This window comes from Emydura macquarii, unplaced genomic scaffold (assembly GCF_026122565.2).
Source record: "Emydura macquarii macquarii isolate MOO-44397 ecotype Brisbane River unplaced genomic scaffold, CSIRO-AGI_Emac_v2 contig_2768, whole genome shotgun sequence".
NCBI classification, from domain to species: Eukaryota; Metazoa; Chordata; order Testudines; family Chelidae; genus Emydura; species Emydura macquarii.
The window spans coordinates 42336707-42359957 of NW_027132905.1; the positions used below are offsets into that span (position 1 = coordinate 42336707).

The window sequence follows — 23251 nt, forward strand, 5'->3', positions numbered from 1 at the left end:
GTGGCCCACGTGTGGTTGTCTCCCGACCTGGCCCAGCATGCAGTACTCCAGACGGGCTAGCAAGTGTTCGGTATTCTATCCGCTAACGCATGCTTGGTGCTTCCACTTCCCTCGCCAGGACACTTCGTGACTAGCAACCCCACAACCAGCGGATGCGCCTGAAGTGTTTGGAATGGGCTTTTTCCATTTGAAAATGATGTCAACATGAAATTCCCATGTGTCAGTCCCTTCCTTGGGTTGTTAAAACCACCCTAGATTATTATAGCCGAAAGAGGTTTTGTAAATGGAATTTACTTTGCTTCATTCATGCAGTTTGCTCGCTTTGGTTTGGTCAGTGAAACTGGAGTGCTCCGTCTCGCTTTGTCTTGTAATTACTGTTGCGTTGTGATTCTGACACTCACACGGTGTTTGGGTTTCCTGTGCAGCAGAAGATTGTTTGTTTAAACAAACAAACAAAAAAGGCTCATTTGAACGATCGTTTAAAAAAGAAAAAAAATATCTCTGCTGATGTTAGGTGTTGTGTGTGTGTGTGTAAATACAAACCTAATATGTGTGTCAGAAATATTTTGGGAGGAAGCCTAGTTTAGTGAGTAAGCCACTCACCTGGGAACAGGATACTTGCGTTTTATTTCCACTTGTTCTGTTGATTGACTGAGGTCATGATTTTGAGCAAGTCTCACTCTGCGCCTCAACTTCCTGAGCAATGAAATGTGAATGATGGTACTTCTCTATCTTGTCCAAGTGCTTTGAGATTTGCAGTTTAAAAGCCTTCTGTGCTTAGCATTAGCATTTTAACTTTGCAGGAAAGTCCCAATCATGGGGAAAAAATACTTAGCTTCGATAAAGTCACAATGGAGACAACTTCATTTGTTTCAATAGATGTTTCAGTCACTTACACCAGAGATGAGTTAGGCCCCCTGTGTTTTTAGGCTTATTGTCTAGAAAATGCTTGACTTGCAGTACTGAGAAGTTACCCTGTTCTTTTGGGAATAAATGTGCAGTGGATGAGCTAAATACTCCAGTAGGTTTTTCCTACCTCTAGCATCTATGAAATAACATGAGCATTATTGGCTTGGGAATAGAGGAGCTACTCCCTGTGGTAGCTGGAGAGAATTGTCCCCAGTTAAACAGGTGTGAGCTCTCCTGTCAGTGTAGTTAATCCAACTCACCCAAGAGGCTATAGCTATTATGTTGACGGGAGAAGCTCTCCATCAACATAGCACTGTCTACACGAAGGTTTAAGGTCAGTATAACTATGTCACTCAGGGCTGTGGATTTTTCAGAGTTAGGACCCTTTGATCTGGGTCCTAACTTTGGTTAAAAGAAGCAGCTTCCCTGAATGCCCAGTGCATAAGGTCTGTCACTGAATTTTTTTTTATAGGACCTTAAAGAATGGGTCTAATCGGATATGTTCTCAGCGTGGTCTCTGTGTTAACTCCAGGCTGGGGAACACCAAGTCAAGGGGCAAGTTTTTAATGTGCTTTATTCATGGCTGGTAATGGCCTCTAGTTGCTGACCCAAAAGAGAGAGTAATAGACCTACTATTTCTATCAGCTGAGGGAGCTCAGCTTTAGCTCCAGTGGCAGATGCCTTTGCTTTGGAAGCTGTAGGAAAAAGGTTCTAGTACCAACTTTCTGCCACTGCAGTGTGTTGTTTGTATAGTTATGTTGTGTGTTCATGACAATGTCATGCAAGCGTTGATTCATACCATATGAAAACACAAAGCATTGTTGTTCTGCCTAACAGCTAAAAAAAAAATGGTGCATAGGTTCTGTTCTGGCTCTGCTGCATTGAGGGGAAAGATCCCAAGGCTAGGGAGTCATTTGCATGAGCTTTCTACAGAGAGGCACCTGCGGATCTGCCTCCGAAAGCTTTTGCAGCTCATCCCAGTTTCCTGCTCAGTAACTTGGCAGGGTGCAGCCGAGATCTAAGGTTTTCCAGCATCAGAGAAGGCTGTGGATCTTTTGTGTCGAGCAGAGTCCTTCTGATGCTGTGCTGCAGCCTGGTGTTTATCCTGCTCGGCAAAAAGATGCCACCCCTCCTAGTCTATTTCCAGAATAAACAGCATATCCCGGCCAAATCCCATTGGCTAATTCAGTGGGTGGCATTATTTTTGTTAATTTTTTTTCAAGGTGGGGAGGGGATAGTTAAACACTTTCTTTCTGCTGGAGTCCCAGCTATCAAACCCGTAGTTTTAATTTTCATTAAGAATTCCAACAGAAGTGTTAATCAGCTTTGAAAGAGACCTATTTTTAGAGCAGCTGGGTTGTATTCCGTTTGGAATACTCCCAAACCAGCGCGTGGTCAGTAGGGTGAGATTTTTTTGTTGTTGAGAGACCTGGGAAGGTGGTTGTGTCAGCTGTTTGCTCTCGGTTTGCTGTGTGCATGCTGTGGAATACGTTCTGTCCTTACAGGGACTGAAGCATTGTTTGTCTTTTAGAGTCGGCCCTCCCAGTGATGACAAAATCTCCTATCCGTAGGTGCTCTGCTCTGCCAGGAAATCTCCCTGCTGTCTTGCAGTGTTTATATTCTGCATGAGGTCTTAATCCTTGCAGATTGGTCCAACAAGATTGATGTTGCCAGGTGATCTGGGTCTTCTGGAGAAACTTTCTGGGCAGATTTAAAGGTGAAATGACCCCAGTCCTTAGCTGGTGTAAATCAGCAGAGCTCCACTGACTTTAGTGAAGCAATGTATATTTCCACAGCTGAGAATCTGGCAACTCGTTGCATGTTCATGTATTGTAACCTGGTTCGATAGATACAGTTAGGAGGTTCGGGGTGGGGTGTAAACAGGGCTGCCAAAACATTTTGTGGGTTAATAGGAATAACTTCGTCTGGTTTATGTGTCGCAAATTAGCAGACTGTGCTTGCTGCTAATTTAAACAGCTGCTTTGGGGGCGGGGGGAAAATGCTGCTTTGTAAGTAGAATCAAAGTGGGCACCCGTGAGAAGCTGCAGCGTGAACTTCTGTTTCGAAAAGCCACGCTCTAATGAGCTTGTCTCTGGTTCTGTCTTCTTCCTGACGCTGAGACAAATTGGCTTTGAATTTAGGACAAATTACCCTGTTGCTTTGCCCTTCTCTCTGAGGATATTCGAGCGCTTGGCAAGCATTTAGTGGCTGAGGCCTGCGAAGTAGGGCAGCAGGCAGGCTGGGTAGAGACTGGCCACAGGAAGGGCTCGAGTCACTCAGTGCAAGGGTGCGGCCGGCTCTGGCAAAGGACGGGTTAACCCCTGGGTGAGCACAGCTGGCATTTCCGTGCTCAGGGGCTCTGTCAAGGGGGGGGGAGGCAGCTTGAATTTACAGTCAGGGCTCAACAGCAGAAGCGGCCCAACCCCGGTGGAGTCTGAATCCGTGCACCACCCCACCAGAGCAGCACCAGGATTTCTGCCCCCAGCTCTAAGCCCCACCCCGGCCAGTGGAAAGTAGAACCTGAAGTCTGTGCCTGCTCCCATGCCCCGTGGTGCTATGCCATGCCCCGTGGTGCTCTGCCATGCCGCCTGCCGTGCCTCCCTGGCCTCGGATTCCGCTGAGCGTTTTCAAAACGGAGCTTCTGCTGCAAGCCCGAAGGGGAGAGAGCGTGGGCACGAGGAGGGTATAGGAACCTGACGGGGGGGACCACGGGCCGGTGCGAGGGAAGGAGGGCGGCTTCTGCTACCAGCACCGATTTGGTTCCGTTTCTGAATGGGTTTTCAAATCTCCTCTCAATCGACCGATGTGAAGAATGTGACCTTGGAGAAGCCTTCCCCCCACCCCTGGAGAAAGTGCCTGCTGTCTCTAAGCTCTTTACACTTCCCATAGCAGAGGTGCTGGGGGATTCAGGGTTCCTGGCTCTGCCACTGGCCCGCTGGGTGGCCTGGGGCCCTCTCGGCGCTTCCTCTGTGAATCTAAAACACTGGCGCGAGTGCCTCTCCCCAGCTCCCTCTTCCTGAGGCGTGCCCTACCCCTGCCCAGGGGGTGGGCTGGGTGGGCGCACCGCTGGGGCGCTAAGGTCGCCGCAGGGAGACAGTGGCACTCAAGACGACAGCAGCCCAAGCTGCGGTCAGCAGATTGTCTGTCTGATTTCTGCTCACCGGTGGTTTAGGGAGGGCTCTGCGCACAGCGCTGCCCAATACACCCACCGACGGACAGTCCGCGAGCTGGAGAGCTTGCAGTCGGAGGGGCGTGCGTGGAAGGCCGGGTGCACTGGAATAAAGAGCGGTAGCAGGGTCCCGATCCTGCAAACACTGCCCGTTTAGCAGTAATAAGCACCGCACCTACCCGACGTCTATCCAGCTGCAGGATGTGGCCTAGGAGGCGAACGCTCCCTCCACTCCGCGGGACTTTTAACAGAGTAAGGACCAAGGACCTGCTTTTCCAGCTGCCAAGTGGCCCTGGCTTCCCTTCCCATCGGTGGGTGGGATTCAGGGAGCATCCTGCTCTTCCCTCCATTGCAGAGCCCGGCCAGTCGGACTTCAGGAGTCCTGCCCCAGCTGCTTGGCAGGAGTCCTTCGGCGAGTTCCGCTCCTCCTCGCTGTGCCAGCCTCGACCGGGCTGAGGGGGCGAGCTTGACACTCGGGGCTTGATCCTTCACGCCCCAAGCCGCTGAGCTGCAGGCGTGTGTTAGCAAGAGCAGCCTCTAGTGCTCCCTAGGCGCCGACGCTGGCAGGCGTCCTTGTCACGAGCCGGGCACCTCAGCTCTTGTGTAGCAAAGGAAAGGGGCCTTTCCTTTGATCGATCTGTGTTTGCAGAGGCCTCCTAAGTGAAGCAGGTGGGTTCGTTCGTTCATCCTCCTGCCCTCCCTCAACCCACTGCCACCGCCTCCTGGGAACCGAGCGTGAACCGAGCAGAGCTGCCTCTTCCGCACAAATAACGATTTCTGAAACGAGCGGCTGCTGCCGCATTTGATATTCTTGGCACTGTTTGCTGCTACTCGGAGCGAGCTGGGAATTACAGGCTGTCATTCTCCTGCCTCGTAGCCCGGGGCCCTATTCGATAGTTCAAGCTGGAAGCCCTCAGCCAGTGGATCCTGTGTTAAAGTGCCTTGTTTTGGAAGTAGAGGCTTTGATGTATGTACTTCCATGAAGTACGTGGCTGAAGAGTTCCAAGCTGAGTAGCAGGGAAATCACATATTCCACGGCTATCGGGGTCTTTTTAAAGACCGCAGAGGCCTTTGGACTTTGGAAAATGTAGCAATTGGGCCTCGGGGGGAGTTGATGAACAACATAACCCATCACCTCCCAGCACGTGACCCCCTGCCACATGCCTGAGCTGAATGTATGGCCAGTCAGATGCCTGAGCCATAGTGCTGTGAACGCGAACATGCTGAAATTTACTTGTGCAAGAAGTCTCGCTGACCTCTGTGGCTCTGCTCACGGGATTAGAGTCAAACCAATGCACAAGGGTTTGTAGCATTGCGGTATAATTCCTAGTCCATGACACTTCCTTACACACACATTGCCACTCTAGCTTAATATGTAGCTGCTAGCATCAAATTATTGTAGCATCTTAAGTCCTGATCCTGCTCTGGATCCAGCAAGAGCCCCAGCAAGGATTCAGTAAAACACTGAGGCTCGTGCTTAAATCAGCTTGAATGGAATTTAAGCATGTGCGTCAGGTTAAACATGTGCTTAAATGCTTTGCTGATTTTTGGCTGAGGTCATTGAGGCTCTGTGCCAGCCCTAGGGTCTGCCCACGGGGATTTGATGGCAGGATTGAGCGAGAGGTTCCTATTCTTGTCCAAATTAAAGGGATGCTGTCCGATCACAACGTGGCCCAAATTGTAGGGTTTTTTAAAACGAAAACTGACAAATAGAAATTTCCATGACTCTCTTCAATTTCCACAGGAAGCATTTTAATAGCCAATATCCCCCCTACCAGTGTTTTTGCAACCCCAAAATTGCAACTTGATGCTCATTTGTAGGAAGCTGACAATAACTAAAAGCGAACTGAAATTGAATAGTTAGTTCCTCCCCGCTCTGGACAATGAAAAGTGCAAATACATAAATAAAATCTCTAAATTGGAATTTTAAAATGTTTTCAGTTCTAATAATGTGAAGGGACACCATCAATTTAAAATTGCACTCTTGGCTGTAAATGTGTTGCCTGCTAGCATTGAAGAAACAGCGTAAAAAGGAGAAATTGATACTTCTCTCTTTTTCACAAAGGGCTTTGAAATCTATGGATTCATAGATTCTAAGGCCAGAAGAGACGTTGTGATCATCTCACCTGATCACCTGTATAACGCAGGCCAGAGAACTTCCCCAGAATAATTCCTAGAGCAGATCTTTTAGAAAAACATTCAGTCTTGATTTGAAAACTGTCAATGACGAAGAATCTACCATGACCCTGGATAAATATTACTCATGCCATTAAAAATGAACAGCTTATTTCCAGTCTGAATTTGTCTAGTTTCAGCTTCTAGCCATTGGATACAAAAGTAGGTGGTGGTAGTATTATTACTAAGATCTTTCTTACAGAGATTAAAGAAATACTTTTCTCAATTTTTCCCACTTTGTTGATATTGTTCATAGTCAGTCTCCCCATGGTTCGTGTGGGCCTTTAACACAGCAACAGGGAGAGAAAAACAAATAATGGAAAATGTTGTCTTATAACCACAATTTATTGAAATTTCCTAGGCTTCAAGGTGATCCTCCTCCCCGCAAAAAACCCCACCTTATATTACTATAAGAGGTAGGAGCCCAAATCCCATTGACTATCATTGGGACTTGTGTGCCTAAATCCATTAGGCACACTTAATCGCCCCCATGATTTCATTTAAAGAACAACAAACTGCGTGTACCTTAAAATCACCAAAGTTAGACTAAACTCAGTGGAATCACTTATAGTTGAGTGTCGGAGATGCATTGCCATCTATTAGCAAACAGTAATGCAAACCACAGCAAATACACAGATTGGAGAGGGGGTAGGGGACTTTCTGGCTGGGAATTTACTGGGGCCAAAATATTTTAAGGAGCCATTGTTGGGACTCAGGAGATCAGAGTTTTATTTCCAGCTCTGCCATTGACCTACTGTGTGACCTTGGCCAAGTCACTTTTCTCTGTGCTGCCATTTCCCCTCCCTCCCTTTATCTTGTCTGTTTCGACAGCAAGTTCTTCAGGGCAGAGATGATATCACTGTGTGTTTGTACAGAGCTTAGCTCAACAGGGCCTGATCTTGGTTGGGGTCTGTAGATGGTACTTGTTATAGCGATGCTTTGCGTGTCTAGCTGGACACCTTATGTCTGATTCTCAGGGGTTCTGAGCATTCCCAGCTGCCATTGGCAATTGAGGATGCCCAGCACGTCTCATTGTCTGGCCCCTCAAATCACTAGCCACCGTTGGAAATGTTGGTCTGAATGATGGGAGCCAGGAAAAGGTCATTCTTGGGGGCTGGGAGGAGAAATCTCTTGGTTCGCTTCCACCTGACAAATAACTTAGTGGAGCTACTGGGCTAATGCTCGCAATGTTCCTTCCATCTCTGCTTCCATTCAGCCTTCGCTTCTGATCTGGAGCTGAGCAGAACTGCAAACGGAGGGCTGTGTCTGGATCCTGGCAGAAGCCAGAGTGTTCCTTTTACTCTCTGATTAGCAGCCGGTTATGGACTAAGGGGAATCCAGACAAACTTCCTCTGCCCAAGGCTTTTTAGTGTTTCACCTGCCCTGAAACAGGAATTGCAAAATAAACGCTGCTAAACAGATTGAAACTGCATCTGGTTTCACCGAGGTGACAGGAAGTGCCTCTGCATCTGCTTCCCAGGCTGTGCTGAATGAGGGGCTCAGCAAATCCCATATTTAGACCCACATTCGGCCACCTCCTCTCTGAGGTAGAAGTGCTGCTGCACTTGAGAGGAGTAGGGGGCAAGGATTCCAGGGGTGCACGGTGCATGCCTGCTACACATGTGCAGGAAGGGGCAGAGCCAAATCATCCACTGCTGTGCAGCCCCTGGGAGCCATGTGTGTTGCGGGGTTCTTCTCTCCGGCCGCCCTGCCCCTGGCTCCGTTACTCCTCCGGAGGCTGGTTTGATTTGCTCCAGTCTGCATGTTCAAAAGAGGACTTGGAAGAAAGCTTGTCCCTATGGTCTGCTTTCTCTGCCCAAGCAATTCCTGCTCTGTCTTTGAGGGCCCTGTGCTCTGGGAGCTTTGTGCAGGTTAGCAATCTGAAGAGCGATTCAATCCCTCCCTTCAGCTCTCCCCCACCTGTCCCTACAACAGCAAGACCAGAACGAGAAGGACTGCTCTTCCTTATTCCTTTCCCCTGGCACTTAGCTTGGTCCCTGGAAAACCGAAAGGCCAGATGACTTGTATTCCAATTGCGTTGTAGCACGAGGGCTCTTCCCAAGGCCTGATTCTCCCCTTTCTCGCACCTCATCTCATCCCCTGCACCTGTGTGCAATAGCTGTAAAATATGCTCCTTGTGTGTATGCAGGGTCCTGACAAAAGTGTTGTCTCTCTCTGCCCTGCAGAGCCTGCACAGTTATGAGAGAAGGAGCTGGATTCCCTTCTAGCTTGTGGATTACTAACAGAGCTGCTAACTAATTCTGCCCTGGGTTTCACCTATTCAATCACTTTTGAAGACAGTGACATTGCAGAGTTGTAACAGAGAGAAGAGTCTTTATTATTAGTGATGATGCATGAGCCAGAAAGAGCCCAGCCTGGCTCTGATTCAGGACTGAAAGAGTGTAAGGCTGGTATCTAGGAAACAATCTCTTGTCTTGGAATTTGAGCAAATCGGAAGTGAAATCATTGAGCCAAATTAACCAGGAAGTTCCATGATGCATTTTTATTGCTTTTCTGGGCTGAACATTCTGGCTCTAATTCACCAAAACACTTAAGCCCGTCTTAAAATTTGAGCACTCACAGTACAAGATCTCAGTATGTTAAAAATAGGGTGGATTGATTTTTTTTTAAATCACCAATTTAAATCAGAAAGCAGGAAATCTTGATTTAAATAATTGATTCAAATCTTATTTTGCATTTGTACTTTTTATTTTCCTGCAGAAAGGTTGATACTCATTGGTTGGTAATTATAGCCTTTACACTAAACTTGATACTTTTTGCTAACCAGGGGAATACATTATATCTTTATACATTTATTTAAGGAATTATATAGTTTCTTACATTTATTCAGATTCTTAATTTTTTCTTTTTTTACTCTATTATAAAATGGTGAATGATTCATTTTTTAGTTACTAGATTTCTTTTTTATTTACTCCTGATTAGTGTCAAGATGTATATGGATAGGAATTATAATTCAATTCAAAATGTGCAAGAATCGAATTTTAAAATTAAGGGAGTTTTATTTAAAAACAAATGTTCTGCATAAATAAGGTAATAAAGTAAATGTTTAATAAGTTAGTTTTTATCAAAAAGGTTTTGTATTTCAAAGGAAGCATGAGCTCATAGACTCTCAGGTCAGAAGGGACCATTATGATCATCTAGTCTGACCTCCTGCACAACACAGTCCACAGAACTTCACTCACCCACTCCTGTAATAGACCCGTGACCTATGACTGAGTTATGAAAGTCCTCAAATCGTGGTTTAAAGACTTTAAGATACAGAGAATCCACCAGCAGGTGAGCCGTGCCCCATGCTACAGAGGAAGGCGAAAAAACCCCAGGGCCTCTGCCAATCTGCCCTGGGAGAAAATTCCTTCCTGACCCCAAATATGGTGATCAGTTAAACCCTAAGCATGTGGGCAAGACTCACCAGCCAGACACCCAAGAAAGAATTCTTTGTAGTAACTCAGAACCCCCCATCTAACATCCCCTCACAGGCCACTGGGCATATTTACTGCTAGTAATCTAAGATCAGTCAATTTTCAAACTAGGCTGTCCCATCGTACCATCCCTTCCATAAACTTATCAAGCTCAGTCTTGAAGCCAGCTAGGTTTTTTGCCCCCACTGCTCCCCTTGGAAGGCTGTTCCAGAATTTCACTCCTCTGATGGTTAGAAACCTGCATCTAATTTCAAGTCTAAACTTCCTGATGGCCAGTTTATATCCATTAGTTCTTGTGTCCACGTTGGTGCTGAACTTAGATAACTCCTCTCCCTCCCTGATATTTATCCCTCTGATGTATTTATAGAGAGCAATCACATCTCCCCATAGCCTTCTTTTGGTTAGGTTAAACAAGCCAAGCTCTTTGATTCTCCTCTCATAAGGCAGGTTTTCCATTCCTTGTTTTCCTAGTAGCCCTTCTCTGCACCTGTTCCAGTTTGAATTAATCTTTCTTAAACATGGGAGACCAGAACTGCACACAGTATTCCATCTGTAGTTAGTGAATTGAATCAATTGTTTCTAGACACCGTGTCCTTCAAGATTTTAAAACTGGTAGATCTCATCCTCACACCTAGTTTTTCTTCATAGCTTGGAAGAAGAAAACATGCTTTCCTGCTTTTCGAACTCTCAATCAGTTTCTCAACTTTGAATGAATAGTCGTTGAACTAGATGAATAACTTGACAAGAAGAAAATATTCTCTCTGCATCTGCAGAACAAGCTACTTTTGTCAAAAGCTGGTGTAGCACTTCAACAAACTCTCTGGTTCCAGGCGTTTTAGTCAGTGACTTCCACCTGCTCAGTGGTCTGGTTTTCTTTAAAACTTTGGCAGCAAACATGTACTGCTTGGATGTTGCTTTTTAAATTTAAGTTAAAATGTTATAGGTTATAGTAAATTTGGGCCTTAATATAGGTTGTCATAATTTCAAATTTAATTTTAAATAGGCGTACATTTTTTTAAGTATTCAATTTTTTAAAAAAATTTGATTTAAATAAAAATCCAATTTTCTTTCTTTTTTTAAATCAATTTTTATCCACCCTGCTTAAAAAACCCCAAACAATTCATTTCTCTTTAGAAACGTCTTGTCCGCTGACCTTTTCAGGAACCTCTGGAAGTGCCTGCTTTGTCCTGAAGTTTAAGAGCGGTTTCAGCTTTTTGAGCGAGGGATGGAAGGTGGTAGGAAAGATGATGGGATTGCAGAGCTCGTACTTCCTTAATCTTAATCTTATCTTGTTTAAGTGAGGACTCTCTCTAGCCTAAAGCAACAGTCATAAAAACCTAGTTTAATGTGCCCTGCTGAAAGATGACATCTGTAACTGTTTAGTAGAGCTAGAAGCTGGCTCACGGGGGATTTGTTGCAAATACACAGCTTCAAGGCAATCGCTAATTACTCCCAGTAGTATGGAACCACTAGTTGATTTAGATACTGTTGTATTCATCTGGATGACTCCAGGGGTATTGACTGTGGTGTAATAAACAGTCTCTTCCATTAATGTAGAATCCAGGCCAGGATTCAGGGAGGTGGGTGCAGTGCTATACAGCAATACAAACTTTTATTTAGTGTGGGAGTTTGAGGACTAGGGAGAATTATAGGGTCTGTGAGAGTCCAACAGTCTCGATATAGACCTTGTTGCGTACAAATCCAGCCTGATCTCTCCCAAGGGGGAGAGTGCATTGATTACAGGCACTGTGATGCTTCTTCCTGTGACTTTGCTTTGGGATGTGAGGTTATTTTTTTACAATAGGAACAGCTGATCACAAAAGGCTGTCAAACTGAGACAGTGTCAATCACCACAATAATCGGAGCAAGGGAAACATCGGAGTTGATTTTTCCTCCAGCTTGGTTCCATCGCGGGGAGGTTTGAGAACCATGCAGAAGAGCGCACAGGGCCTGAGTTTTGAGTCAGGGCGTTCTTTGATTTGCATCACGGTAGCATTGGTTGGGCCCGACTGAGATTGGTGGCCCCACTTGCTTGTGCTAGGCATTGAGACGGTGTCTGCCCCAAAGAGCTTAACCTAAAAAGCCAAAGGAAATGTCATTATCCTGTTCACAGAACGTGAGATACAGGTAGCGTGCCTTGCTTAAGGTATCTGTCTGTGGCAGAGCTGGAAATTGAACTCGGATATCTTGAGCTCCAGTTCTGTGCCTTAATCACAAGGCCTTCCTTCCTCTGTGAGGGTTGGACACACGCTTCTTGAATTAACTTGTGCTGGCTCTGGGCAGAAGGCATGAAGAATGTGATCCTTTGGCATGGCTTTGACCCCAAACCTCATTTCTGGCTGAGTTTTTTTTGTTTTTTTTCCCCCTTTGAATTTGAGGGCTTGTTTGAAGTTGGAATTCAAGGAGTGAGAAGTCTTGGACTATGAACGTATGGGGGGGGATGTGGCATGAAGCTCTTTGAAAGGAAACCCTGGAGCTGAGCCCAGTTTGGGAGTGTGTGTTTGTTTTCTCCACGGTAGTGCTCCTTGACTGTCTGATTTTTATTGACTTATTAATCAATCAATTCAGTGGGTTGCCCCTAAGATGATCAATCTTCTCCCACCGCCCTATGCTGCTGGAGTGTTGGGACACTAGAATTCAAATACAAACCAAAAATGTCTTAAAAGTTAAACCATTCATGTTGGGAAAAAGCTGGAGGTTACATAGAATTGAGAGTATCACCGAGGCCCTTTCTGAGAGCACTGCACTCTGACATGGGAGTAAATCGGGAAGAGAGTCTTCAGGCCCTTCTTATCTCAGGAAACCTTTTGACATGGCTGTTGATTTCATTTTCCACCGTGACACTGTTTTGAATTGTTGCTGTCCTTTTTAATAGCGAATGCCTTTGACCGTGGCACAGGGCCCTCCATCCGCACGGACAGCTCATGCTGCATCAGTGGGAGCTGCATATGTGGATTGAGGCTGTGTTGTGGGTGCGTGTGTGTATGGTCAGTACCTAAAGGGGGAGACCTCTAAAGAGAACCCAGGAATGAGTGGTAATGGTACAGAACCCAGTGGGTGATTTCTCTCCCCCTCCTCCTCACCCCACCCCCCCGGTGAGTCAGCATGTGAACCAATGCTCCTGCATGGTGTTAGTGGTTAATCTGTACTGCTGTCTTTAGAGATTCCACAGGCAGTTTTTGTAGGAGCAGAGGCATTAGCCCAGGTGTCCTGTTCAAATACTAACTTGGGCAATTACATTTTGTCTCCTGAAGGGCCTGATCCAAAGGGAGCCTTTCCATCAAATTAAAGGGTTTAGACTGAGCCCTAAATCCCCATGCCGTCTGCCCCATAGCTGTTTCTGATTTGAGATACAGTATTCTTTTTCACTTTCTACCCCCCAAGTACCATGAAGTGTTCCTGTGTGCTGTTAAACAGCCGCAAGCCAGAGGTGGCAGTACTTTACAAGTGGCTAGAATCATTCCTCTTTGTAAAGCATTTGGGGATGACAGTTGCTATCTAAGTACCTCCTGCTTTTAAATGCCGATGTTCTTGCAGAATGGTGCTAGGCCATGTGAAGAGATCTCATGGGGCCAAATGCATTCCTAGTTCAACTCCCTGAACTGCAAAGAAATTGTAGCGGGGTGAATTTGGCCCACTATTGGTCTAATGCATTATAACTCTTCTAGATGGGCCTGAATAAAAATCCAGGGCCAACATCCTTTGCTCTGAACCTTGGGATGTTGGAAATTCAACCCCTGTCTTGGATCTGAAGTTTGCAGCTTGGACCCCTCTCTGATTAATACCCTGGGTTCTTCCCTGCTGGGCATGTATCTGAGGAGCCTGGGGGGAGGGGGATAGGTATGTGTCTGGTTTTTTGGGTTGTTTTTTTTTCATGGCCAATTTCCATACATTATGACCTGCATTCGTGTGACTCCTCACCAGCGTGATTCTGATGCGTGATTGAAATGCGTCCACCCTGCGCAAAGATGGGTAGGGTGCAGGAGCCTTGTCTAAGTAACTGGGCTGTGTACTGGAGGGGGGGCAAGCAGGGAATGGAGGATGGAGTTGTGGAGGGACAGCAGCCCTATTGCATGCCCTCTGTGAGGTGGATCTGTGTAGCAATGGATCCTTTGAGCTTTCCTCCAGCTCCGGCACAACCCCTCTCCCCATTGGTACGTTGAAACCACATGGGTTTGGATGCTAGGGATCCTCCGCCCCGGAATACCATACTGTCCAATCGCCTTCTGTTCCTTCAAATCCTTCCTTAAAACACTATAGTCCTTCCCTTGGTAACTGACCATAGAGCAGACAGCGAGCCAGAGAGGATGGAGGAGATTGAATGATGGGGGGGTAGGGTGGGCAGAGCAAAGGTGGCTGCAGGTAGAGACGAGGGCCGGCCTAGGAAGGACAAAACCAGGATAAAGGTGCAAGGACATGGGGAGCGCCTGATGGACATCAGGAGAGGAAATGGATCTGGGCTGCTGGAGCCTGGAAAGGCTGAAGGGGAGAGGGAGGGAAGGGGGGAGAGATTGCGGCGGCGAAGGTATTTGGTTCGCAGACCAAAGAGGCATGCAGTCGAGCAGGGGTATGAACCTAGCAGCTGCTCTGAGGCTGCCTTCCCACTAGCACAGCATGCCCTCTGTGGAATGGGTCGCTGGGTGGGAGGATGGATGTCAGAGGCTCTGGGAAGACAAACAGACGAGTCAAGTCACCCTTTTGGTGAACGGATGTCAAAGGTTTGCTGCTGTTTTTTCTACACAGCTACAGAGTGGCAGTAAAACAACATTTTAAATTAACTTTCTGTGCAATCGAATTGGGTTGCTCCACTTACAGGAAGCTTTTAGGGGATACAGGCTTTTTAATTTGGAGGGCGGGGCATCTTGAAGAAAGCAAATTAGAGGCTGCCCTATGGAAAATGAAATTGATGCACTTAATCTCTTGCTAGCAAACATATGTGCCTCCTTCCTACATAGCTGGCATGGCGTACTGCGGTGCTGGGGTTGCGCCTCCTTTGGTAGTGGAGATGCTTGGATGGGAACTCCGAAAATAAATGAAATATTGAACATAAGAAGGGCCATACTGGGTCAGATCAATGGCCCATCTAGCCCAGTATCCTGTCTTCCGACAGTGGCCAATGCCAGGTGCCCCAGAGGGGACAAACAGAACCAGTAATCATCAAGTGATCCCCTCCTGACCCAGTATCTTGCCTTTGTTCTCATGCCAGCCCGTGCTGCTAGCAGAACGAGGAGCTAAAGGGTAAGATCTCTCCCACTGCACAGCCTCTGTGGTTCTGGCTGCTGTCAGTAGCAGCCTGAAAGATGGGGAAATGCTCTGTTGTGCTCCCTGGCATTTTTGGAACTGCACGCAGCTGATTAACAGTAACACCTCATTTGTCTCCTTCTGAAGATCACAAAGCTTTGGCATCACACTTCTGCAAGGGAGAGAAACTCCAAGCTATAGCTGCCCCTTGGTGCTCATTCATATCCCCCTTGGGGCAAGCCTCAGCTTTACAAACACTTCAGAAAGGGACATGGGGGGCGGAGAATGGAAGCCAGAGAACTTTATTAGCGGGAAGAGAAAAATGACAATTCAAAAAGTGAAGGGTGATTGAATTAACAAGGAAGGGTTGACCGTAGGGTAAAGGGGGTAGACTGTGGTGCAGAGGATCTGAGTTCAAAGTGCAGCTGTGCTTCAGACTACCTGCGTGACCTCCGGCAAGTCACTTAAGATCCGTATTAAATCCCAGTCTGTGAAATGGGGATAATAGAACTTCCTCTGTCTTGTCCATTGAATTGTGAAGTGTTCAGTGTGAACTGTCTGTGTGTGTGTGCACACAGCGCCTAACGCAACGGAGCCCTGATCTGGGTTTGCCCCTAGAGGCTGTACTGGAATGTAAATAGCAGCGACAAAGTAAGAATAAGAATCCAGAGTAGAGAAAATGATTGGAGTTCCCTCTGGCAGATGCACAGTCACTGATCCCTCTCCACCTGCTGTTTTCAGATGATTTGAAAGACTGAGTTGTAAAACAAGAGAGAAACGTGTCCCAACACATGGTGTGTTGCTTTCCTATATCATTAGCTGGAATGGCTGTACCCCTCCACCCTCTCCTCATGCCCTACCTCTACCTGCTTCCTTTCCCCTACTCTTTGGAGGAGGCTTGTCTTGTCTGGTGATGGGGACTTACTGATGTAAACTCATTAGGATCTGGGCCTGATTCTGCAGCTTCAGTTCCCATTTGAAGTCTTTCCAGAGACCTGGGATCTGTCTAGCTCTACTGTGTCTGCAGACACGTTCCTTTTAAATACAAAAAAAACCAAACAAACAAAAAAAAAAAACCCACAAAACCTTGGACAGATCAATAAAGGTGAAAAATACCTGCTTGCAAAAAACTGAATTCTCAATGTTCATAACTTTCTATCTTTAATTGCTATATGCATAGTAGCCGTCTTATTGTAGGAACTGCTGGAGAGTGCAGCAAAGGGGTTGAGTATGGAAGGCAATGGACAGCGATTTGATACTGGAGTAGCTTTCACCTCTAGGTTTTAGTGTCAGTAGTAACCGGAAGTTGATACACTGCTGTCTGCTTGGTGGCCTATGTGAAATGACTCTAGTGTTTTCTCTATGAGCTTGATCCCAAGCACTTTGAGGTCAGGGAAAAGACTTTCAGTGGGCTTTGAATCTAACTCTTTTTATACAGGGTCCTGCTTGGCACTTCTGAGTCTCCAAACTCCAGCTAAAACTAAAATGTGCGTCTAGCCCTTTGCAAACCTACTGATACGCATTTGTAACTGGTGGCAGTCACATCTTGATGCCCACGTTGGCCTTTCTCCCAGATTCAATAATCACTAAGATCAAAAGTCCCCAGATGAAAGAACATTTACCTAGACTTCACTTCTGAATATCCTGGTCTCCATAGCCAGAGGGGAGTTGACAACTTGGCCACCAGACACATTCACTGAACTGGCCAGCATTTTTTGTCCAGTAGATGAATAGCTTTCTTCTGGATGAAATTTAGGGCATGCAGAGTAATTGAACAGGAAATGCATCAGAGCCAGCAGCTTTCCCTCTGCAGGACTAGCTATTTGGGCGATGAACAGAACAAAAAGCATAGGAGTACATTTATGCCCTCTAAGGATAGGAGCATTACTTAAGGTTTATGGTCTCTGCTATGTTGGGATGAGTCAGAGCAAAAAACGGTCTTGTTGTCATGGGGTTACATCTGTTAAACGCTGCCCACCTGGATCTGACGTTGATACAAGTTCTTGGTGATTTTATCTTTCAGGGTGGTGAAGGAGGAGATCTCGGATGACAATGCAAAGCTACCGTGCTTCAATGGAAGAGTGGTGTCCTGGGTAGGTTGGTCTGTGTATCTGTGTACGTGTGCTGCTCTGTGGCTCAGCGCTACATTAGCTGCTTATAGGAGTGCAGCGGGAGCTTTAGCTGGAAAGTACTGGCCGCATGCCAACAAACAAAATCAGATTATGTGGGAGTGCAGGAGTTTTTGTCTCCGTTCCCCTCCCCCATGCTCTCTAGTTGTTGGAGGCACTGTCTCGAACCCTGCTGCTTAAGAAGTTATGTGCCTTTATAAGGGCTGTCTTTGCAGAATTGGGCCCAGACTAAGGCCTTCTCTAGACAGCCAAGATAAGCAGACCTAACATGGGTTGACTTACAGCCACCGCATTAATTACTGCGGTGGCTGATGTCCATGCTCTGGTCTCTCAGCTCCGCTGGCAGCTCCCTGTGGGTAGTCCAGCTGTTCCACAGACTCCTGGCGGGCTGCCCCCTCTCCCCTCCCGGTTCCCAGAGGGGGAAACCACCAGGGGCTTCTCCCCTCCCCCTTCCCCTACCTGGCTTCTTGTCAATTTCATGGCTCTAGCCTGACTGACACTGGGTCACCCTCACTCACTACACCGACATCAGACCTACACCTCTCATTGAGCTGGTTTTATTTTCAAAAGTGCAGTGTACCTAGGAATTCCATTAACTTCGGTGGTATTCTGCACTGTACATAGCAGGCTGTTTACGATGCGTCTAAATACCCATTATTGAAAATATTACCCTTAAAGTGAAACCTATTTGCTTGTGGTTCTTATTTCCAGAAGCATCCATATTGAATTCAGTCTTGCCACTGTCAATCTGAGGATCTTTCTCTTTTTTTTTTTTTTTTTTTGCCCAAGACTGCAAATGGCACAAATGCACACTGCTTGTTCTCAGTTGTCTAGGATTGATGTTTCTACATTTTGGGGGGTGTTTTTCTAACTTGCAAAGGCTTCAATATTGTACGTTTTGTCTCAAAGCCCTCCTCCCCAATTTATTTCGGAATGTTTTGAGGTTCACAAGTATCCGTTCTCGTCCCCCATCCCCCCCCCCCCAAAAAAAAAAAAAAAAAAAGAAAAGAAAAGAAAAGAAACCAAAACAAAACTTATTTTTGCTGCACTAGGCCTTCAAAAATGGTCAAGGAATTTTTTTTAACACTTTATGTGCCACCCCCTAGAGAAAGCATCAGTGTGAATTTGCATGATGGGGCTCTGGAATAAATGTTGCTTCATTCAAAGGAGAAGGATAAATGTGAAGTGTAGTGGCAAATGTGGTGGTATAACAAAAGAATAGATGCATCCTTTTGGTCCATGGTACATACTAATCATAGGCAGAGTTCTACTGAGTAAGTCTGTCTGATTTTTGGGATGGAGGGGCAGTTTTTAATTCTGCTTTGGGAAGCCATTGATCTGGAAGATCATTTTTCATTCATATATATTATTATTAATTTGTATTAGGCTAGTGACATCGGACAAGATTTGGGCCCTATCGTACTAAGCACAGCACATACATGTATGTTAACAGAGTAAGAGACGGTCCCTGCCCGAAAGAGCATATGGTCTTAATAGATGAGACAGGTGAAGGGTCGGTAGGGAAAGACACAGATGGGTGAAGTGACTTTTCCTAGAGACAGATCAATGGCAGAGCTGGAAATAGACCCCAGATCTCCTGAGTCCCAATCCAGTGCCCTATCCTCCAGACCACACACCTCTCATATTCTTTTTCTTTTGTGTGTTCCTCTTCATCAGCATGCTGTAACATCTAAGCCCTTTTGTAGCTGGCTAATTGTAGTTATTAATTACAATCTGCTGTATGTTGTAGTGATGTGCAGCCCTCTGGGATGCCTTCCATCTTGTGCACAGGTGACTTGCTCTCAGGGCTGTGCTGAGTGGTTAACAGCCAGGCTGAAAGACTCTCATTGGAGTTAGCTTGGCCCTGTACCCAGCCCTGCAGTAGGATTGTGGCCTGCTTGGCAAAGATACAGAAAATTACCGAACCTGTGACTTGAGCAATCTTCCCTAAGGCTTACAGCGCAAGGTACCTTCCTGCCTAGCTGGGGATTATCTTGGTGGTTTAAACGCCAAATCTGTGTCATGTTTGTGTTTTATTTATGGTAGACCATTTTTCTGAGGCTGTTGCTATGATTGGCTAAAATCTTATAACTCTCGGGGGTGATTCACAGAGCAACGTGCCTTTAACTGGCAGAGAGGGGCTCTTACGAGCCGGAAGATTTGTGGGCTTTTCCTTTTTACTGCAAAAAGGATCTAGCAAACCGATGCCGGTTTACTATCCTCTTTGATGCTGTTCAGTCTGAGACATCAGATACCCTCCTCTTGAGATCCAGCTGAAGATGAGAACATTCATGGTTGTGTAAGAGCATTAAATTGCAAGCAGACTTGATTGCATAACAAGGAGCGTAGTTTTCAAACACACGGTTTTCATTGGGATGCCCAAAGCATGCCCTTGGGTACGGAAAGCTGGAACTAGGGGTAGCATTCGCCCCTATACAGAGGGCCAGCACAAGGTCTATGCATCACTCAAGTTTCCAAAATAGGGCTTAGGTTGGACTTGAGTGATGTCCATTTGCCCCTTCGCACTGTTCTCAGCATCCCAATACAGGGCGTGAGCGTCGGGTTAAGGCCGTGGCTTTGACAGTTGTCTGATAGGAATCGTAATGCTCACCCCTGGGAGGATGCCCTGGTGAAATTTGTTACTGAAGTCCCAGGGGCTGGTAATCAAAGGGACTGGTAGGTGGTAAGTGTCTGCAGGATTGCCCGCCTCCAGTAAGTGGTAAAACAAATTGCTCTAGGGTTCTTTTAGTGGGAAAACTCCAGCAGATCGGTTCATTTGGACTCAGCAGTAACTGGAAGGGCACACAGACTCCAGTCAGGGCCCAAACATAATTTTTCCAGGCTCAGTACAAACTTGTAACACGGGCCCCCTCCCACACACATACCACGATCCCTCATCTCATACAAACAATCTCATGAGGAAAAACATTTTTCACGGCTCATGGTAATGGGGGTTGCAGCCTGCGCCAGGCCTCCCAGGCCCCGGTAAAGTGTTCCCTTCACTCACTCACTCACACACACACACACACTCACTCACTCACACACACACACTCACTCACTCACTCACTCACTCACACACACCCCCATGCGGGGTCCCTGACTCCAGCCATTGTCAACTGTCTGCTGTGAGCTGCTGAATGCAGTTAGCTCTGTGGGGACTGACTTTTAATCCTCTAACCACTAGCTCATGGGACAAGATCCTCAGCTGATGTAAATGAGTGTATCCCTGTTGCTTTCAATTGTGTTGATTTTTATACCAGCTGGAGATCTGGCCCTTAGTTATACTTATCCCACCCCAAAGAGAGAACAGGGGCCCAAAGTGTTTCAGTGTCTTAATTGTCTCACCAGCCACGCTGTTGAGGAAACCTGTCTTTGCATCGTACTAAACTTTGCTGGGCTGCTCAGAAAGTCACTGGGCCTGTCTGCTTGGAGACGTGACTACACGTGTTTTAGCTGTAAAAGTCAAAGGAAATATGGGTGGCGTGTTGTAGCCTGTAGTAGAAGGCACATGTTCTGTACACTGCAGAAGGAACATGCAATGTCTTTGTTTAAACATCTGTCAGCTTGGGGCCGGGGGCGTTATTCAACAAATACAGAACGTCACGCCTGACTCCAGTAAACCAACTATACGTGTCCGTATTGAGACTGTTCCCAGTGCAGCTGATGAGTTTTACCCTTCTCTCTGGTGAGAGCGGGATTGGGCCTGTAGATGAATTTGTCTCAATTGAACTCTGTCGCATTATCTTTCTCTCTGCTGTTTTAACTGATCCCAATTTTAAAAGGGACACACATCTTAAACAGCACAGTCCCAACAATTCTCTAGCCCCACTTCAGCAAAGCACATGCTTAGGGTTAAGTCCATCCGTGTTTAGCAAAGCACTTAAACACGTGTTTAACATCAAGCATATGCTCAGAAGCTTTGCTGAATTGGGGCCTTTAACATTAAAATGGCTATAGCCCGAAGTGGGAATGTTCTCCAGGCTTTAAAGAGCTGTGTAAAAGAAAAAGAAAATCCAGCGCTTTGTCACCGAGAAATGTTTATTAAAAAGCGATGTACATAGGTCCTCCACAGCTTGCTTTGTGGTCTGTCCTTATTGCCCTGTGGCAGTAGATGACTAATAGACACTGGGATTTTTCAAAGCTGTCTAGAGGATTTAGGTAGCTAAATCCCTTAAATGGCTTTGAAAAACTCAACTACTATTCCCGGAAGTGTGCTGATACAAATCCTTGATGCTAGCAAGTAATTAAGGGAGCAACCAAGCAAGAAAGGGACCATTTTAAATATCTGCCTTCATAACAGAGGGGAAATCTCCATGTTTGCTAGGTGGAAAAATTGTTCCCATTTTCAAGCATGTTTTTGGCGTTGGAGAATAAAACACACATTAAATAAATACTGATGATCCAGTCAGACCTTCCAAGGCCAGCAGAGTCAGGCTAGAGACAAACAGGAGGCAGCTAGGAACCACAGGAGCTCTGTTCTATGTAGGTTCCAGGACCGGGTCCATCACTGTGATACCTAAGTGCCTGATGGTGGTGGTTTTCTCCCTGAGTCAATACTGAACTCTTGTGTTAATAGACCCTGCCAGGCTGGGGGTCCCTTCTTCTGGCTGAGATGTTAAAACCGAGGCTCCTGAAAACTTGAGGTAGTTGAAGGTCCCACGAAGCTCTTCCCCAGAGTAAGAGGCATTAACCGCCATGTCACGTTTAAATTCCAGTTTGCCGGATTACCTGCTCCTCACCCCGCTTGCTCCTGAAATTTTAGTTGAGCTGCTTTGGCCTGCTGCCTACGGTGCCTGTGTGCGCGCTGCTGCGTCACTCCCCAGTGCTGTAGGCCCCGATCCCTCTGCAGATTTCTTGAAAACAGGGATGTTTTGCATTGTATTAATGAAGGGAGTAAAGTGCTCGGAGGAAGGGGACGAAAGGGGCTGCAGTAATGCCCATGACGGTGGTGATTATTATGGCATGCGAGCAGCATTCATTTTAAATGTAAAGAGATGGACATGAAGAGTGAGTTGTCTAACAGGAGAAGAACAAGCCAAACCCTGAGAGCGCCTTCCCAGGGCTCCATGCCCTGCTTATGAGGAGTTCTCTTCCAGCCAGACCTGCTGCTCAGCACCAGCCCCCGTTTAAGCTGCTGAACCGAAAAGCAATAATGCAAACAGGTTGAGATTCAAAGTGCTGTCTGCACCCCTGGGCTGAGCCCTTATCCTTTCAAGCACATTTGCTATCTCCACGGGGTTTATTTTTATCTAACCTAAATTCACTTGCTGTTTTATGCTTGCAATTTAGCGTACGATGGGGTGAGAGATCCTTACTTTTGCTCTGGCAATTGAACAAGCTTCTGACTCAGTCTAAACCAGCCCGTGTGCTGATTGCGCTCCTGTGCAAAATGCAGTATTGACATTAGTGCAAAGGTCATTCTATTTCGGGCGGTCAGAAAATCCATTTCTCCAACCCAAGGATTTAAGGAGACTTGGGTTGTTCCCCCACTCCCCTTCCTAGCTGCTGCTGTTTGTTGCTGTTGCAAAAACCCATTTCTTTTGGAGGCAATGTGGATAAAGGAGCTAGACGTGGGCTCAGGGAGATTTGAGTTCCATTCCCAGCCCTGTCCGTGGCCTGCTTTGTGACAACAGAAAAGTCACTTCATTGCTGTAGGCCTCTGTGTTCCCATCTGCAAAACGGGGGTCATGATATTTGGTTTCCTTTGCAACGTGCTTAGAGATCTACACATGAAATGTGAGAGATGAGTGGTGCTACTTAGTTTTAGGTATCTTTTTTTTTTTTTAAAGATCCCAATAAAATCCCAAAGCCTCTGAAAGACATCTGTTTAAGAGACTGTTTTATTATTTTATTATGAGTTGGTTTCAGCACAGGATGCTGGCCACTTCCAGATCTATAAGAATGCATAATCCCTGCTCCACGGATTTCTCCCTTATTCCAGTTTTTCCCAGCCATTCTTACATGAAAGGAAAGCGGCTGCTGTTTGTATCGTGGTTGATCTTAGAGCCCTTGACCAAGATCAGGGCCCCATTGCGCTAGGCGCTGTACGGATATATAGTAAGAGCCTCCCTTTGCCCCCAAAGCTTACTATCTAAATAGATACAAGACAAAGGAAATAGTATCTCCATTTTACAAGTAGAGAATTGAGGCACAGGGGAGGGAAATGACTTGCCCAGTGTCATACCAAA

At 46.3% G+C, this 23251-nt stretch overlaps 1 protein-coding gene across 3 annotated transcripts in view; it reads left to right on the top strand.

Moving 5' to 3' along the window:
- Positions 1-23251, top strand: part of DVL1 (dishevelled segment polarity protein 1) — a 182778-nt gene that overhangs the window by 62330 nt on the left and 97197 nt on the right. For all 3 annotated transcript variants that reach the window (XM_067567248.1, XM_067567249.1, XM_067567250.1), the window contains exon 2: positions 16958-17027. In XM_067567248.1, the coding sequence (XP_067423349.1) occupies positions 16958-17027 (70 nt within the window). The remainder of the gene's footprint in view (positions 1-16957; positions 17028-23251) is intronic.